Raw genomic sequence first — 19,469 nt, 5'->3', positions numbered from 1 at the left:
GGGGTGGGGGAAGATGAAGATGAAAACAAGTAAAGAGGGTATAAGCAGATAGGTAAAGGCAACCAGTGATGGAATCTAATACTTCAAGAAAGTGATAGTGGGAACCAGAATGGAGGGATCGGGTGGAGTGGAGCTGGAGGAAGAAGGAAGAGGGCAGAGGGGACGTGCAGAGGCTGTGGGAGGAGGAAGTGTAAGATGGGGAAGAGGGAGAGGGGAAGAGGGAGAGGGGGCAAGGGAAGATGGAAGAGTGGGACAGGAAGAGGAAAGGGGAGGGGAATAGGGAGGGGAGAGGGGAGGGGGATGTTAGATTGAGATAGGTGTTGCATCTTCAGTGATTGCAGGGTTCAGGGTGGAGTGTGCCCCTTCCCAAGAAGGCAAACAAGGGAAATTAAAGACATCAGAAGACAGAAAAAATCTGTAATGTCACTCAATAGAACAGTAAGAATTGGGGGGAATTTTACATATTTCAGAACAAAGGACAAATATATTGATTAACATGTGAAATAATGAACATAACAGGAATCTAACCAGAAATATAAACAGACCATTAAAGTTTCCATGAACATGTAAAAATGAAACAATTAGTAAAATTAAAATGGGTCTCTTCCAGTCAAACAGGAGAAATCATGTTGGAAGATAAAGAAACAGCAAAGAACTTTTGAAAATATATTTTTTGTGTTTGATTTCCTATAAGACTCGAATGCAAGAAAGTCCTTTGGAATAATAGATCCAGATTGAAACATATGAACATAGAAAAACTACAGCACAATCCACCCCCTTTGGCCCACAATGCTGAGCCGAACATGTACTTACTTTAGAAATTACCCAGGGTTACCTCGATTATTCTAAGGTCCATTGAATGAGAAGTTGAAGGAAATTAGTTTTATTAAAATATGTAGGGCATCACAAAGGGTAAAAGCATCATATATTAAATGTAAACTGGAGAAATGTCATCCTCTCTGATTAAAAAGAATACAAGTCAATTTTGGTTGTGCAGCAAGGCAGGGATGATCGACCTGGTTCAATTGTTCCATACCCCAGGTCAGACTTAAAATAAGGTGTAGGCCATTCAAACTTGAGGTGAGAAAAATTATTTTGCTAGTGCGTAACAAATTCTTAGTATTTACAAATTGTGGAGTCTCAGGTACTAGGTTTATTCCCACACAAAGGTGAATAGATTTTTAGAAGTTTCAGAATTAATTAGATATGGATTTATTGCACCAAAGTGGTTCTGAAGGAAAAGATCAACCATAATCTTACTGTATAAGAGAGAAGGCATGAATGTCAAAAGGCAGCGTCTAATTCTTATGTTGTAATATTCAAGAGTGCCCTTATAGAGGTTTATAAAATTACAAAGGGCACAGAGAAGTGAATAGTCACAGGCTTTTGTTTTCACAGGGTAAAGGAGTCTAAAACTAGAGGCCAGAAATGCAGGTTGAGTGGAGAAAGTTTGAAATGGGGATCATGCAACATATTTCTTGCACAGAATGTGGTGGAGCTGCCAGAGGAAGACCATAAGACATAGGAGCAGTATCAGGCCATCCAGCTCATTGAGTCTGCTCCACCATTCCATTATGGCTGATCCCAGATCCCATTCAACCCCATACACTTAGCCTTCTTGCCATATCCTTTGATGCCCTGACCAATCAGGAAACAATCAACTTCTGCCTTAAATATATGCATGGACTTGGCCTCCACTGTAGTCTATGGCAGAGCATTCCACAGATTTGCTACGCTTTGGCTAAAAAAAGTCCTCCTTATCTCTATTCTAAAGGGTTGCCCCTCAATTTTGAGGCTGTGCCCTCTAGTTCTGGATACCCTCACCATAAGAAACATCCTCTCCACATCCACCCTATCTCGTCCTTTCAATGCTCCAAGGGATAGAACTGGGTTAATTTCATGTTTAGATGGGATCCTGAAGGGGAGAGGTTTTTTTTAGGGGGGATATGGGCCAAATGCAGGTAAATGGAACTAACTCAGGAATGTGCCTTGGTTGCATGTACAAACCAAGCCTAATGATTCCATGACTCTATTCTAGTCACCGGAACCAATGAATACTAAGACTTTAGGGCTGTCAAACTAGCAAAATTTCCAGATTCTTGAATGTTGTTCCTATTTCTCCACCAACATGTTTTCATTCTCTTCTTTAGAGAAGTCAGACAGTAACGCAATACATTTTCTTGTGTACCCAATTAGTTTAAAAGGACAGAGGGAAAGAAGTCAGGGGTTTCCAACCTAGTGTCCATGGGCCTCTCAGTTAATGGTAGGGGTTTATGGCATAAAAAAGGCTGGGAACCCCTAAGCTGCATTGTCTTCACATGCTTGAGACTGGGTGCAAAGGAATCAAGATATAACCAAAAAGATAGGAATATACTACAAATTGACAGTTTACTACAATTCTCTTGATTTAATTGGCACCTGAAAGCTATATCTAGAAAGCACACCTTGTTATTTTTTCCTAACAATTAACTTCATGCTTAAGGAAATACAGTTTACATGCCAGGAAGTCTCTAAAATAAGGCCACTCATCGACATTTAGCTGTTTGTCATTATTTACATATACTGTATATGATGACATTTGATTCATTGTCTTTGTTGCAGCTGTCTATTATCCATTACTGCAAACATCTTAAATAATAAAATCGTCATCAGTATTCACCATCAACATTCAATAGGATTTTTTTAACAGAATTATATTGATCTAAACCACAGGATTGATGCTAAATTCTATTTTCTCTTCTATAATTACTACTAATGGTTAATGCAATAACGTATTCAAAATAGTAATTGCTCATGCTTTACAATCAAGAGTTATATTGCTCTCTCCACAGCTATGATTGTGTTACAGACTTCAATTTCAGAGACCACAAATCGAATCGTTTATAAAGCAATCTGATAATATCAACAATAGTAACACGAATCAACGATGGTAATACAAATATCAAATTTATTCCCCAAACCATCAGTGCATTTATACTATAGCCTATAACAAAATAGCCTCATTTCAGTTTAGCACAGCATATTTGATCAAACAAAATTTTGGCACTCAGCCACATCAAGAGGTAGTAGGACACATGCCCAAAAGCTTACTCAGTGTTCAATTTTAAAGAGTATCTTAACATCAGGAGGAGAGGAAAAGCGGAAAGACCTTTGGGACAATATTTCCAGAGTTCAAAGACTCAGGAGCTAAAAACATGCTTACCATCTATAGAGAGTTTAAAGAAGGTGATGTTCAAGAATTGGAGAAATACCAATAACTCAACTTTAGGGTTGGGAGGGCCTTGGAGACAGGGAGATATTAGGCTATTGAGCAATCTGGAACCAGTGATTTAGCACAGGAGGAGACCCTTTGGGTATTGTATCTGGTACAATGAGATCTAGTAGATGAAACATTCTTACTTCATTCTACATTGTTCAGACAAAATGAGCCATATGTTTAGTTCTGGTGGGAAGTTAAAGTTAAGTAGCATCAATATTGAATGAATGATTAATGCACCTCAGGACAAGGGGAAATCCAAAGGGAGGAGGGAATGTGGCACTAATTCAAGGCATGATGAAATAATCTTTTCAGAAGAATATTTAAGAAGAATTTCCTTGTATAGCATTGATTTTTGCTGTTGTGTATTTGAATATTGATTGCTCTTCCAACAGAGTCCAACACTGGATATTACCAGACAAATAAGTCTCCCATATACAGAGTCAGAATGGGAACCTTGACAGCTAAATCCCTCAATTTCACATAATCATTCCCCATCCCCATCCTAAAACCCAGTATCCTCTCATACTAATGGAGACATAAAAGACTGCAGATTCTAGATTCTGCCTCAGTGCAATTCTGTCCCCTTTCCAAATCTCCCATCACACATTTTCTTCCCTCACCTAGTTTACAAAACCGGTGCCCACATATTTCATCCATCTTTTCGTCCATCTGGTTCTGGTTCCATCTGTTATTCAGTTCTCCCCAAATAGTTCCCATTTTCATGTTTCTTACTTCTCAGATACCAGTACTGGCAGCTCTTGTGTTTTCACGCATCATCCAACTAGCTATCTCCACCTTCCCAAACCTGGTCCCATCTGCCACTTCTGACTTTTTGTCTATCTCCATTTATTATTATCCTGCCTCTCCCAACTCCACCCTCCACTCCCCTACCTGGCCTTCACTCTTCCGTCATCCACCAATTGTCTACTGGCTGCTGTCCCACCAACCTCCACTCCTATTTATACTGGCTATTTCTCCTCTCCACTCTCAGTTCTGATGGAAGGTTTCAACACAAAATTTTGACAGTTCTATTCCTCCTGCAGATTCTGCTGAACTTGTTGAGTTCTCCCAGCAGATTATTGCACCCCTCTCCACATATATTCCTTCCCTACAATCCACCAATGCTCCCTCAGATCTCCATCTCCAAAATCTCCATCTGCCCTGTCACTTACTTTAGGGTTTCCATTGATCCTTGTCTGCAATCCTGAGCCTCCCTGTGTGGTTGGCCACTTATAATCAGAAGGAACCTCTCTTCCTGACTCATTGCATTGTGCAAGCTGGATATCTTTGACCTGCTCCTGAATCCGATATCAGGTATCATAAGACTATAAAATCATAAGAAAAGAGAGCAGAATTAGGCCATTCAGCACATTGATTCTGCTCTGCCATTCGATTATGGTTGATTTATTATCCCTCTCAACCCCACTCTCTTTCCCTTGATGCCCTTACTAATCAAGAACCTATCAACCTCTGCTTTAAATATAGCCGAAGGCTTGGCTTCCACAGACATCTGTGGAACTTAACCTACAGATTCGCCACCCTCTGGCTAAAGAAAATTCCTCCTCATCTCTGTTCGAAAGGAACGAGGTTTATGTACTAATATATAATAATATTATCATTATATTTAAAGTTCAAAGTAAATGTCAACATAAACCACCCTGAGATTTATTTTCTTTAAGATATTCACAGTAGAACAAAAATGTACAATAGAATCAGTGAAAACCTACACAAAAACAAAGACAGTCAAGCAATCAGTGTGCAAAAGGAGACAAACTACAAATAGAGAAAATAATCAAATAAATAAAAAAATACTGAGAACAAGTTTATTTATTTATCATAGAAATATGGATACTTTAAAGATAATTACTTATCAGTTTACGCAACAATTCCGCTGGGCAAAAACAGTAGAGATTCAAAGAGATTCGGGTGTGCCAAAAGGGTGTTGGAAATCTCTCAAGCAACCACCAGTTACCAAACGAGGATAATTGCAGAGTTAAGATCTGACTGAGTGTTGAATGAAACTGAATGAATTTCCTACCGTTTTCAAATGGTATCAGGGCAGAATCTAATGGTGGTATTAGACAGCATTTGTGCTGGTGTGAAGACATCCCAGGAAACACCTATATCACTTATGTACAGTTAAAAGGCAAATTAATATGAAGCCTCACTGACACACCTAAACCTACAATCAGTTTGACCTTTACATATATATATATAAAACTTACGAAGTGCTCTATTTACTATGCAGTTGCAATTGTTAAGCGTTTATTCTTGAAAGGAAATGTCATGTTTTGTTCAAGATATCTTATTAGAAGCACAGCTATGTATTTAACAGCATTTCTTTTTTGAAAGGCTATCAAAGATAATGATCTGACCCAGCATGCATTTATAATAAAAGTAGTTAAAATCCTTTGTATTTCAGAATATAAGTATGAATTCTATGAATCTAGTAAGGAAGTTAGCAATGACCCTTGGCACCATTAGATTGTCATAGCTGGAGGATTTTTAAAAACTATAAAGAATATTGACTAAATCTTGAATTTTTGGGGGGACAGAAGCCAAATGTCTGAAGATACCTTAATATTACAAAAACTCATTGTTTAGAGAATCTGAATAGCCCATTCTCTTTAAAATACCAATAATAACATCAGACCTGAGTATTTCTTTGACAGGGAGAGGGGAATCGTGATTGAGAAAAATGGAAAGAGGAGGTGAGGGAGCAGGAAGCTCCAGTGAAATATTCTGTAATGATCAATAAAGCAATTGTTCAGAATCAAATGAACTTACTTGCTGTCTCAGGGCTGGGTGTGTCCGCACTAGCGCCACAACCCCACCATCCCCCACGCCTGGGCACGCCTTCTCTCCCACCTGTACCACTCCCCTCCTGCAACATTCCAACTTTGCCTTTCCCAACATTATTTTCTCCCATCAGATTTACAGTCTCGCTTTTCACTCCACATTGACAAAAAAAGTACTTAGGCACCCTAGCTGTACCAAAGAATTTTGCATAGTACTGGAAAATAAAATAATTCTTTCTCACCCCTAATGGATGGTCTGTAAGTGAATTTTCCCTCAATTTTGGGTCCTCTACCAGATGCCTGGGAGTTTGAGGGCTCGATGCAGTATCCTTGCTGTTCCTAGTAGTGCGCTCTTCTGGACCGAGATCTCAGATGTCGTTCCCGGGATATATTGGAGCCACTCTTCCAGTCCAGGAGTCACAGCTCCAAGTGCTCCTATCACCACCAGGATTACTCTGCCTTTAGCCTTCCTCATCCTTTCTATCTTCCTCATCCTTCAAGCCCTGGTATTTCTCCAGCTTCTCATATTCTTTCTTCCTGATGTTACTGTCATTCAAGATTGCCACATCTATTACTATTGATTTCTTCTGTTTCTTGTCCAATACAAGGAATGTGTGGTTGGTTGACCAGTACCTGCTTATCAGTCTGTATCTGGAAGTCCCAGAGGATCTTAGCTCTGTCATTCTCCAGTTCCTTCTTGGGTGTTTCCCATTTGGATTTGGGAATGTCCATTCCATACTCAGCACAGATGTTCCTGTACATAATTCATGCAAATTGGTTGTGCTGTTCAGTGTATGCTTTCCCTGCCTGAATCTTGCACCCTGCTACTACATGTTGGATAGTTTCAGTGGATTTCTTGCACAGTCTGCATCTTGGGTCTGTGACAGAACCCTGCTTCTATTGCTCTTGTGCTCAGCACCTGTTCTTGTCCAGTCAAGAGCAGCACATCTGGGCTGTCCCTCAGCCATGTCATTTCCAGCCATTGGTAAGATTTTCTTACATCAGCCACCTCTGATATCTGATGATGGTATATCCCATGCAGTGGCTTGTCCAGCCATGGCCTCTGTTCCTCTGACTCTGCTTCACTCACTTCCATTTCTATATCCCCTGCCTGCATTCTGAGATATTCTCCTAGCAGATCGTCCTTAGGAGCCCATCTTCCAGACATACTCATGGATATTCACATTTCTTCCAGGACTGTGCCTTGACACTCCCCAGTCCCGATCTTTTATTCCAGTGGGTGTAGAATTGCACAATGTTGGACTTTGTGTGGAATCCACCATGTACTGTTAGTAGTTTCTGGGTCTTGATGTCAATGGCTTCCAGGTCATTCCTTGGCCAGCTCACTATTGCAGCTGGGTATCAGATGACTGGTAGGGCGAAAGTGCTGACAGCTCTGATCTTGTTCTTTCCATTCAGTTGGCTGTTTAGGACCTGTCTCACTCTTTGGAGGTTCTTGGATGTTGCAGCTTTTCTTATGTCCCCATTGTGGCTTCCATGCACCTGCAGGATCCCCAGGTATTTGTAGCTGTTCTGGTATTTGGCCTACAGGTAACTCAACTTCTTCAGTCTTGATGAGCTTGCCTCTTTTTAACTACTATCTGACAGCACTTTTCCAGTCCAAAAGACATCCAAGTGTCTCTGCTGTATACCCCTGTCAGATGGATTAGTGAGTCCATGTCTCTTTCATTTCTAGCCTAATGTCATCCATGTACAAGAGGTGGCTGATGATCACTCCACTCTTGAACCTCTACCCATGCCCACTCTCTGAGATGATCTGGCTGAGGGGGTTCAAGCCTATGCAGAATAGCAGTGGGATAGTGCATCACCCTGGTATATTCCACATCTGGTGGACATGTGTTAGAGACTTTGCGTTAACTTCTAGCATTGTCCTCTAACAGCCCATTGAGTTCTTGATGAAGGTCCTTAGTGTCTTGTTGACCTTGTACAGAGACAGGCATGACAGGATTCATATGTGGAGTATTGAGTTGTAAGCTTTCTGGTAGTCAAGCCAGGCTGTGCTTAGGTTGTTTCTCTCTGGTCTTGGAACCTTGAATGACTGCTTTGTCTACCTGTAGTTGGTGCTTCGAGCCTCTGGTTCCATTAATAATCCGCCTCTGAGCAGGGCTCAGGAGTTTGCATATCAATGAATGAAAGTGAATGTAGGAGAAATACTTAATACATTTGTGGATGTTATGTGAGTTGGTGGTGTGTTGTGGACAGCAAGGGAAATTGTCTGAGGCTACAGTAGGACATAGATCAGTTGGAAAGTTTGAAGAAGCATTACCAGATGGTATTTAAATGGACAAGGTACAGAAGGAGAATCAAGAAACTGTGTATGCTAGAATTAGACAGAAAACAAAATGCTGAAAGAGTTCATTGTTCAAGGAGCATTTCTGGGAAGAAGTGGACAGTTAAAGCTTTGGGTCAAGAACTTTCATCTGAACTGAGATTTAATGTGAACATATCATTCAATGTAAATGGGCAAAAGGTCGGTATGGGTGCAGTAGGCTGAAAGGTAGTAAGATTCTATGATAATGTTCATACAATAGAAATATTAAAGGTGAAATCGTATGATTTTTTCATAAGGTTACAACCATTTCATTCACAAGCAGGTCCAATTATGTTGATTTACAAATCCAACTTATAAAGCCCAATATGGAAGCATCATGTTAGATAGCATGAACATATGGTCACCTGCTCAGCTGGGGTAATATTTCTCCCAAAAAAAGCTGATGTTAAAAAATATTCATCCATGAATCTCTGTGTTGAATAAAAATTGACATGTTGAGCTAGGAAGTGACCAGTATTTCTTCTTCTTTTTATAAAAATTTTTTTTTATTAGTTTTTCAAAACATTTTACAAATTAAAAACCCCAAATCCCAATGAGGAGCATTAATACAGTGCAAAATTAAGCATACAATAACAATATGCTACAAAGGAAGAGAATTTAACAAAAAAGCACCTAAATTAAAGACAAGTAAGCTTAGTGTCCTCCCCAAGCCCCACAACACAAGAAAAAAAACAACTCCAGACCGACCACAACACAATATAAAGAGTATAGGTCAGGACAATCAAACTCCCAGACTGTGAATACAGTTAGCAACAGAGGATAATAATGCCTACCACTAGAAAAAAAAAGGAGCTGAAAGCAAGGGACCGAAAAGAAGAAAAAAAAAGAAAAAAAACCCTAGTCAAGAGGAAGGTTATGAAAGTACTCGATAAAAGGTCCCCAGACCTTATGGAACTTTAGATCCGAATTAAGAACTGAATAATGAATTTTTTCGAGGTCCAAGCAGGACATAATGTCGTTAAGCCATTGAGCATGAGTGGGCGGGGCAACATCTCTCCATCTAAGGAGGATCAAGCGTCTAGCCAGGAGAGAGGCAAAGGATAGTATTGGGCATTTGGTCGGACCCAGACATAAATCTGTCTCGCCCCAAAAACCGAACAGAGCAATTAAGGGGTTTGGTTCTAGGTGCTGATTCAGAATACCCGATAATGTAGTGAAGACATCTTTCCAGAATTTCTCCAAGCTAGGACAGAGCCAGTACATATAGATGAGAGAGGCCACGCCCCTCTTGCATTTATCACAGAGCGGACTAATGCCAGGGTAGAATCGAGATAGTTTAGATTTAGACATATGGGCTCTATGAACAATCTTAAACTGTAAAAGGCAATGGCGAGCACAAAGAGAGGTTGAGTTAATCGATTTGAGAACTGAGTCCCAGCTCTCCTCGGATAAGGAGATATTTAAATCCTGCTCCCAGGCCAATTTAATTTTATCCACAGGAGCCCGTCGTAAGGCTGCTAGTTTATCTCGGATAATTGATATTAAACCTTTACCTAGTGGATTAATGGAAAGAAATAGGTCCATAGCATTTTTCGCAGGCATTTCAGGAAAGTTAGGAATTAAAGGAGCAATAATGTGTCGGATTTGGAGATATCTGAAAAAGTGAGCGTTAGGCAGGTTGAACTTAACAGAGAGCTGCTGAAAAGAAGCGAAGCGATTATCAATGAAGAGATCTTCAAAATGTCTAATGCCCTTCCTATACCAAACATGGAATGCTGAGTCGTATGTAGTAGGTAAAAAAAGGTGATTATGTGCGACAGGGCTAGAAACGGAAAACCCCTGGAAACCATAGCATTTCCTGAACTGAGCCCATATACGCAAAGTGTGTCTAACAAGAGGATTAGCTATTGATCTGGGCAGACTACTAGGGAGTGCAGAGCCAAGAAGTGCAGATATAGATAATTCTTTAGTGGAGGTGACCAGTATTTCTTCTTGAAATTGGGTGAGCTCATTCCCCTTCAGAACAGAGGAAGGATGCAATATTTACAAAAAGCAAGTTAAATTCTATAGAAGTTGTGACAGGTTCACTTTAAATTTATTACTTAAGGAAAAAAGCTAAGAATTCTCCTGACTGTCCCACTAATAGGCAGATTCATGAAAGTCTCTAATAAACCTTTGAAGAGGCAAGAACATTATTACACTAACAGGGACATTTGTCAAGTTGGTTCTTCAAGGGAAAACCTTTAGAAAGCTGTAAACACTGGAACTATGGACTTTTTTGTTATGAAGATCTATGGCACTCTTTATCAAACTATATTCTTTTGAAGCTCAGAGAGTTTGTGACATTAACAGAGCAAAAGAAAAGGAACACAATCATTATCACATTCTCCAGTTTAGGTTCTAGGACAATCTCTACAATTTAAACACCTAGCATTAAAAATAATGGACAAGATAAGGTACAAACCTGCAGCCATAACTTGTCATGCTGGGACCACTTTCCGCCGGCAATGCATTGAAATGTTGCATTTTGCCCTGCATTCACTTCCACGTTCTGAAGACGGAGAAAATGAGGAGCCTTCCCTGCAGAATAAGTCCCAAAGTAACAAGGTTAATCATCTGGTGCTCAAATCTTATGGTTAATTTGCTGGCTGATAACCTTTGCTGAAAGTTTCTCCCGATTGGTGAACAGAAATATCAGTTAATGTGGCTGTAGTGGATGATAATGAGAAAAATTCTCAAGGGCAAAAATCAATGAATGGAAAACATGAAACCAATAACATAGTAAAATCCAGGAAGTCTGTGTTATAAATAGCAGCAAGCCAACTGTCAATATTCAAACACTAAATTCTGTCCACTGCACATTCATTCTTAAGCATGGAAATCTAGAAGCTATTGCACAGGTCACAGAATTGTCTATATTACTGTTCTATATCACTGTTCCAATGAGGCACCAATTCAAGTGTATGCCATGGTGTGAAACTGTGATATTCAAATGATGGATGCCTATTAAATATGATTGAAAAAGTCAATATCTTGAATTGATTTCTTACAGCATTATATTAAAGAAACTAAAATTTGCACTGAAACTAAACTTGTACTAACGTTGAGTTCCCATTCCCCTTTTGTCCCCCAACAAAAAATTATTTTAAAATTGTGTTGTATGGGAAATTGAGGAGCGAGGAAGACATTAATGAGTGGAATTGCATACATAAACGATAATGTAAAATGCAAAATAGTTCTTCAAAAAGTTTAAAAATTCACAAGTGATTTATAGAGAAATAGTTACATAAATGATGCTTTAAATTACACTGTAATACTATTGTTCGCTGCATTTGTATGAAATTCTGACACTGCCAGTGTTTGTGCATTCAAAGTGTTTTCATAATATCGGGATTAAGCAGCAGAAATATACAGACGTGGTTTGTTCATTTCAAATGAACAGAAATAAATTTAAATAAGTTTCAGGAGTTTCAGAAGGTAAAACTAATAAGGACCAGTAATAAGGACCAGTTCCAAAGCAGGATGGTCAGCAACTTAGAAGGGAACCTGCAGTTAAGTCTTGTGTCAAATTATCCAGTTTTGTGTTTGAGGTTGTGGGATTTGGGATGGCTGTCAGAGTAGCTTTGGAGACAGAATCTAATATATTTTGCAGATGATGCACAGTACACAGTGCTAGAGGGATTGCATATTTAAGATGGTGCCAATCAAGCAGGCTGCTTCATCCTAGGTTGCAGTGTCATTCTTGCAAGTCAATGGAACAGCACTCAGTAACGAGATAAGAAACAATATTTCATTGTTTAGGAATGATCCAGATGCCAGGATTTGATTTGGCAACTTGTTTTTCTTTCCTGTGGTGCAAAATCAGAGGAACTGAACAACCATCATGTTGTTAAAAAACAAAACTTGTCAAGTTCTATTATAAACACGCGAAAGTCTGCAGATGCTGGCAAACCAAAGCAACGTGCTGGAGGAACTCAGCAGACCAGGCAGCATTTCCAGAATTGAATAAACAGACGATGAGTCAGGCCGAGTCCTTTCTTTGGGACTGGAGAGGAAAGGGAGAGATGCCAGAATAAACAGGTAGGGAAGAGGAAGGAGGATAGCTCGAAGGTGATCGGCGAAACCAGGAGGGTAAGGAAGGTAAAGGACTGGAGAGGAAGAAATCTGATATGAGAAGAGAGTGGACCACAGGAGGAAGGGAAGGAGGAGGGGACCTGGGGTGGGGGCTGATAGGCAGGTGAGAAGTGTTAAGAGGCTAGAGTGGGAATAGAAGAGGAGGGGAGGGGGATTTTTTTCTACAGGAGAGAGAAGTAGATATTCATGCCATCAGTTTGGAGGCTATCCAAATGGAATATATGGTGTTTCTCCTCCACTCTGAGGGTGGCCTCATCTTGGCACAGAGGAGGCCATTGACCCATATGTCACAACAGGAATGGGAATTAGGTCTGGCCACCAGGAAGATCTGTTTTTTGCAGATGGAGCGGAGGTGCTCAGTGAAGCGATCCCCCAATTCTCAGTGGGTCTCCCCAATAGAGAGAAGGCCGCATTGGAGGTACTGGACACAACAGACGATCCCAGCAGACTCACGCGTGAAATGTTGCCTCATCTAGAAGGACTATTTGGGGTCCTGAATAGAGGTGAGAGTGGAGGAGGACTGGAGAAGCACTTTAGCTGCTTGCAGGGGTAAGTGCCAGAAGGGATGCTAATGGGTGGGATGAACAGGCAAGGGAATCATAGAGGGGGCAATCCTTATGAAAAGTGGAGAGAGGGGGGAGATAAAGATATGTTTGCTGGTAGGATCCCTTTAGAGATGTCAGAAGTTGTGGAGGTTCAAGTGTTGGAAGTGAAGGCTCCTGCGGAGGTAGGTAAGGACAAGAGAAAAGTGGGAAGAGCCAGAGGAACAATTGCTGAGGGTGAGGACCCATTCTACTCGATGGAGGAGGGAGGCAGCGGTGGGGAACTGGTTGGTTCCTTTATTGAGAAAGAAGCAGAGAGTTTTTAGGCCTTCCTGATGGAGGGAAGAAGTGTTTAGTGACAGGACATTCATGGTGAAAATGAGGTGTTCAAGGCTAGGGATGATAATGACGTCGACTCAGGCCTGAGAGGCCAGTGTCTGGCATTTTTATGCCTTACAAGGCATGGAACGAAAGACTGCATGGTGCGCCACTCCTCACACAGTCATTTTGCAGTATTTTTCTTTATCTTACGAGATCAAGTTGCGAGCTCAACATACAACCCAGCACGGATAGAAAGCGTACTCGGGAACGACCCGACTGGACTTGAACCCAGGAACCTCTGTTCCGGAGTCCAGCGCTAATGTGACTGCATCACTGGGCTAGGGAACTGAAAGTTAATGAGGAGATCGAGAGCATGAGAAGTTTTCTGGGTGTAGGTGGGAAGAGACAGAGCCAAAGGGGTTAAAATGGGATGGATGTATGAGGGCATGTGTTCAGTGGGGCAGGAGCAGGCAGAAACAATGGGCCAACACAGGCTTGTGCATCTTAGATATGAGATAGAAGTAAGTAGCGCTGGGTGTGGGTGAGGGAACTATGAGTATGATAGAAATCAGTGGGAGTTCTCCAGAGCTGATGAGGTAAGTGGTGGTGTTGGAGACAGTTTTCTGATGGTCTAGAGTGGGGTTCTCTCAAGGGGTAGGTATGAAATGTCTTAGTGTTGCCGCCTGGCCTCAGCAAGATAGAGGTCAGTCCGCCACACTTCAACAGTGAAATCCTAGTGCTGTGGTGATTGTCCTATGGAAGCAGGAAGGAGTGTATGTCCCTATACCCTCAGTGGCCACCTTATGAGGAATATATGTACACCTGCTCATTTATGCAATTATCTAATCAGCCAATCATGTAGCAGAAACTCAAAGCATAAAAGCGTGCAGACATGGTCAAGAGGTTCAGTTGTTGTTCAGACCAAGCACCCGAATTGGAAATAAATGTGATCTAAGTGACTTTAACCGTAGAATGATTGTTGGTGCCAGACAGAGTGGTTTCATCTCTAGGGTTTACACAGAATGGTGTGAGAACATAAAACATCCAGTGAGCGGCAGTTCTGCGGGTGAATATGCCGTGTTCATGAGAGAGGTCAGAGGAAAGTGGCCAAACTGTTTTATGCAGACAGTAAGGTGGAGGGACTCTGAACACACATGTAGAACCGGAAGTGGATGGGTACCGCAGTAGAAAACCGCTAACATAACTCCGTGACCACTTAATTAGCTACTGGAGGTACCTAATAAAGTAGCAACTGTGTGTATGTATCAATATTGCTGAGGTAGAGATGGTTGAGAGCTTTATTTTCTGACGTGTAAATATCACCAAGAGTTTGTCCTGATCCAAACACATCAATGCCAAGGACACCAGCACTCTACTCTGTCTAACTCTGTGTACACTCCTGCTGCCTCAGTAAAGCAGCCAACATGATTAAAGACCTGATCCACCCCGTATATTCTCTCTTGTGAGCCAGAGCAGACAGAGGCTGGGAAGTGATTAGGAGAGACTACAAAATGCTGGAGATTATGGAATCTGCTTTATAGAACTTGTTAAGTCTCTTAGGTGGTCAAAGGAACAAAATATTCAGTGAATTCTAGAATTCTCTACTCAGTTCTTTACAGGTGAAATATTTTACATGTCTCTGATAGCATTTATGTTTCTTTCTATGTAATTTTAAAATATCCATGAAACACTGTTTAATGTTGAAATCTGTTAAGATATACTGAGTGTTAATGTCTGATTACAGATCAAAATTCAGAATTATGCCTTTTATACCAATTGCATAAGCAATCAGAAAACAGAGACAAGACAAATTTCCTGTTGCTATAACAACAATATGAGGTCAGGCTACTAGAATACCAGGAGAATAGGGCTGTCATAAGAATGTGTTTGTTTTTCCCAAAAAATTAAAAATCGTTTACCACTAACTGTATTTCAAATTCTTGAAGTAATTTCCCAGCAATAATATCAGGATCACCGGGAAAATAAAAAAAGGATATGTCTCAGAATTTCTGGTTGCTATGGCAAAGCAAGATATTGTAGGTAGCTGCAATTCTAAGGAGATACAAGGAATTTGTATTTGGCCATAAACTGCTAGAAAATGAAGTATTTTAATATTCACTTTGTATTGTTATAATTTTGCTGTGGAGATGTTATTGAGAGTTTCTTAGCCCCAGTAATCAATACTGAAAGGAAAGATCTAAACAAGATACAGACACTAAGACATCATTTCCCAATAAACAGGACCTAACTGCTGTGCTTGTCAATAAGTTTATTTAATTAAAAGCTGACCATGATTGTGGCATTTATATTATTAAGTGCCTATTACTTCAGCTGGTAGGTTCTATCAAACAGTTGAATACTTCTAGATCACTTCTAGAATACTTCTAGAAACATAGAAAATAGGTGCAGGAGTAGGCCATTCAGCACTTCGAGCCTGCACCGCCATTCAGTATGATCATGGCTGATCATCCAACTCAGAACCCTGTACCTGCTTTCTCTCCATACCCCCTGATCCCTTTAGCCACAAGGGCCATATCTAACTTCCTCTTAAGTATAGCCAATGAACCGGTCTCAACTGTTTCCTGTGGCAGAGAATTCCACAGATTCACCACACTCTGTGTGAAGAAGTTTTTCCTCATCTCGGTCCTAAAAGGCTTCCACTTTATCCTTAAACTGTGACCCCTCGTTCTGGACTTCCCCAACATCGGAAACAATTTTCCTGCATCTAGCCTGTCCAATCACTTTAGAATTTTATACGTTTCAATAAGATCCCCCTTCAATCAACTAAATTCCAGTGAGTATAAGCCTAGTCGATACAGTCTTTCTTCATATGAAAGTCCTGCTATCCCAGGAATCAATCTGGTGAACCTTCTCTGCACTCCCTCTATGGCAAGAATGTCTTTCCTCAGATTAGGGGACCAAAACTGCACACAATATTCTAGGTGCGGTCTCACCAAGGCCTTGTACAACTACAGTAGAACCTCCCTGCTCCTGTACTCAAATCCTTTTGCTATGAATGCCAACATACCATTTGCCTTATTCACCGCCTGCTGTACCTGCATGCCCACCTTCAATGACTGGTGTACAATGACACCCAGGTCTCGTTGCATCTCCCCTTTTCCTAATCGGCCACCGTTCAGATAATAATCTGTTTTCCTGTTCTTGCAACCAAAGTGGATAACCTCACATTTATCCACATTAAATTGCATCTGCCATGAATTTGCCCACTCACCTAACCTATCCAAGTCACCCTGCATCCTCTTAGCATCCTCCTCACAGCTAACACCGCCGCCCAGCTTCGTGTCATCCGCAAACTTGGAGATGCTGCATTTAATTCCCTCTTCTAAATCATTAATATATATTGTAAACAACTGGGGTCCCAGCACTGAGCCTTGCGGTACCCCACGAGTCACTGCCTGCGATTCTGAAAAGGTCCCATTTACTCCCACTCTTTGCTTCCTGTCTGCCAACCAATTCTCTATCCACATCAATACCATAACCCCAATAACGTGTGCTTTAAATTTGTACACTAATCTCCTGTGTGGGACCTTGTCAAAAGCCTTTTGAAAATCTAAATATACCACATCCACTGACTCTCCCCTATCCACTCTACTAGTTACATCTTCAAAGAATTCTATAAGGTTCGTCAGACATGATTTTCCTTTCACAAATCCATGCTGACTTTGTCCGATGATTTCACCTCTTTCCAAATGTGCTGTTATCACATCTTTGATAACTGACTCTAGCATTTTCCCCACCACCGATGTCAGACTAACCGGTCTATAATTCCCCGGTTTCTCTCTCCCTCCTTTTTTAAAAAGTGGGTTTACATTAGCCACCCTCCAATCCTCAGGAACTAATCCAGAATCTAAGGAGTTTTGAAAAATTATCACTAAAGCATCCACTATTTCTTGGGCTACTTCCTTAAGCACTCTGGGATGCAGACCATCTGGCCCTAGGGATTTATCTGCCTTTAATCCCTTCAATTTACCTAACACCACTTCCCTACTAACATGTATTTCCCTCAGTTCCTCCATCTCACTAGACCCTCGGTCCCTTACTATTTCGGGAAGATTATTTATGTCCTCCTTAGTGAAGACAGAACCAAAGTAGTTATTCAATTGGTCTGCCATGTCTTTGTTCCCTATAATCAATTCACCTGCTTCTGACTGTAAAGGACCTACATTTGTCTTGACCAATCTTTTTCTTTTCACATATCTATAAAAGCTTTTACAGTCAATTTTTATGTTCCCTGCCAGCTTTCTCTCATAATCTTTTTTCCCTTTCCTAATTAAGCCCTTTGTCCTCCTCTGCTGGTCTCTGCATTTCTCCCAGTCCTCAGGTGTGCCGCTTTTTTTTTGCTAATTTATATGTTTCTTCTTTGGACTTGATACTGTCCCTAATTTCCCTTGTCAGCCACGGGTACACTACCTTCCCTGGTTTATTCTTTTGCCAAACTGGGATGAACAATTGTTGTAGTTCATCCATGCGATCTTTAAATGCTTGCCATTGCATATCCACTGTCAACCCTTTAAGTATCATTTGCCAGTCTATCTTAGCTAATTCACGTCTCATACCTTCAAAGTTACCCTTCTTTAAGTTCAGAACCTTTGTTTCTGAATTAACTATGTCACTCTCCATCTTAATGAAGAATTCCACCATATTATGGTCACTCTTACCCAAGGGGCCTCGCACGACAAGATTGCTAACTAACCCTTCCTCATTGCTCAATACCCAATCTAGAATGGCCTGCTCTCTAGTTGGTTCCTTGACATGTTGTTTCAGAAAACCATCCCGCATACATTCCAAGAAATCCTCTTCCTCAGCACTCTTACCAATTTGGTTCACCCAGTCAAGAAACTTTTTCAATCTAACATAAACTATAAAGTTATGCCACTATTGGAAGTAGGTCAGATGAAAATCTTTGGCCTCAGGTAGATCAATGCAGGCTCACTGCTTGCATTTGTGGCCATGTCCTTCTCTTCCACTGTCACTGTAGTTTGATGTTGTGTGCAGACCAAATTGCTGAACTAGCTTTTTGGACTGAAAAGGCAATTCTCTGGTAACTCCTGAAATAGAATTTTTTTGTTATTCAGAATTCTCTGCTTTCTTCTGAGGCAATTTTCCATTTGCACATGATCAACTAAGATCAAAGCAGGCAGGGTAGAGAAAGAAGAGTCAGTGGGTGTTTTTAACTTGGATTTTCAGTAGTCCTTTGACAAGGTGCCACACATGAGGCTGCTAAACATGAGAAGTGCCCATGGTACTACAGAGCAAGGACAGGAGATTGGCTGGCTGGCAAAAAGAGTAGGGATAAAGCAGTTCTCTTTTGGTTCACTGCAGGTGACAAGTGTTTTGAAGAGGTTGGTGTTGGGTCCACCACTTTCGACATTATATGTTAATGATCTGGGTGATGATTGATGGATTTGTGGCCAAGTTTGTGGATGATGCAAATATAGATGGAAGGGCATCTAGTGTTGAGGAAGCAAGGAGTTTGCACAAGGACTTGGACAGATAAGAGAATGGGCAAATAAATGGCAGATGAACTACATGAATATCGATACCTCGATTATCCAGTATTTTTTCTTCCCTCCTCCTTCCCTCTTCTTCTGTTTCCCATTTAACCTCTTACCTCTGCATCCCACCTGCCTATCACCTCCCCCGGTGTGCCTCCTCCTTCCCCTTCTCCCATGTTCCATTCTCCTCTCTTATCTGATTCCTTCCTCACCAGCTCTTTGCCTTATCCAACTCTGCACTTCACCACCACTCCTCCCCCACCACACACACACACACACACACATGTGGGGCTTCACCTATCACCTTCTAGCTTGTCCTCCTTATCCTAGCTCCTTCTCCTGTCACCTCCAGTCTTGATGGGGGGTCTTGGCTGAAAAGTTGCTGCCTGACCTGCTGACCTTTGCGTGTGTTGTGATGGAATGCTGTGCAGGGAAATGTATGGTCATACACTTCTCTAGAAGGAATAAAGGTATACACTATTTTCTAAATGGGGACAGAAATCAGAAATTGGAGTTGCAAAGGGATTTTGGAGTCCTCGTGTGGGATTCCCTAAAGCTTAACTTGCAGGGTGTGTCAGGAGTAAAGAAGACAAATGCATTGTTAGG

At 41.0% G+C, this 19,469-nt stretch overlaps 1 protein-coding gene across 5 annotated transcripts in view; it reads right to left on the bottom strand.

The window, feature by feature from the left end:
* The window catches only part of ptprt (protein tyrosine phosphatase receptor type T), a 1,512,449-nt gene that overhangs the window by 804,146 nt on the left and 688,834 nt on the right, over positions 1-19,469 (bottom strand). For all 5 annotated transcript variants that reach the window (XM_073061878.1, XM_073061879.1, XM_073061880.1 and 2 more), the window contains exon 5: positions 10,815-10,930. In XM_073061878.1, the coding sequence (XP_072917979.1) occupies positions 10,815-10,930 (116 nt within the window). The remainder of the gene's footprint in view (positions 1-10,814; positions 10,931-19,469) is intronic.

The sequence above is a fragment of the Hemitrygon akajei genome, chromosome 11, assembly GCF_048418815.1.
Source record: "Hemitrygon akajei chromosome 11, sHemAka1.3, whole genome shotgun sequence".
In the NCBI taxonomy this organism is placed as follows: Eukaryota; Metazoa; Chordata; class Chondrichthyes; order Myliobatiformes; family Dasyatidae; genus Hemitrygon; species Hemitrygon akajei.
This window is presented reverse-complemented; position numbering and strand designations above follow the sequence as displayed.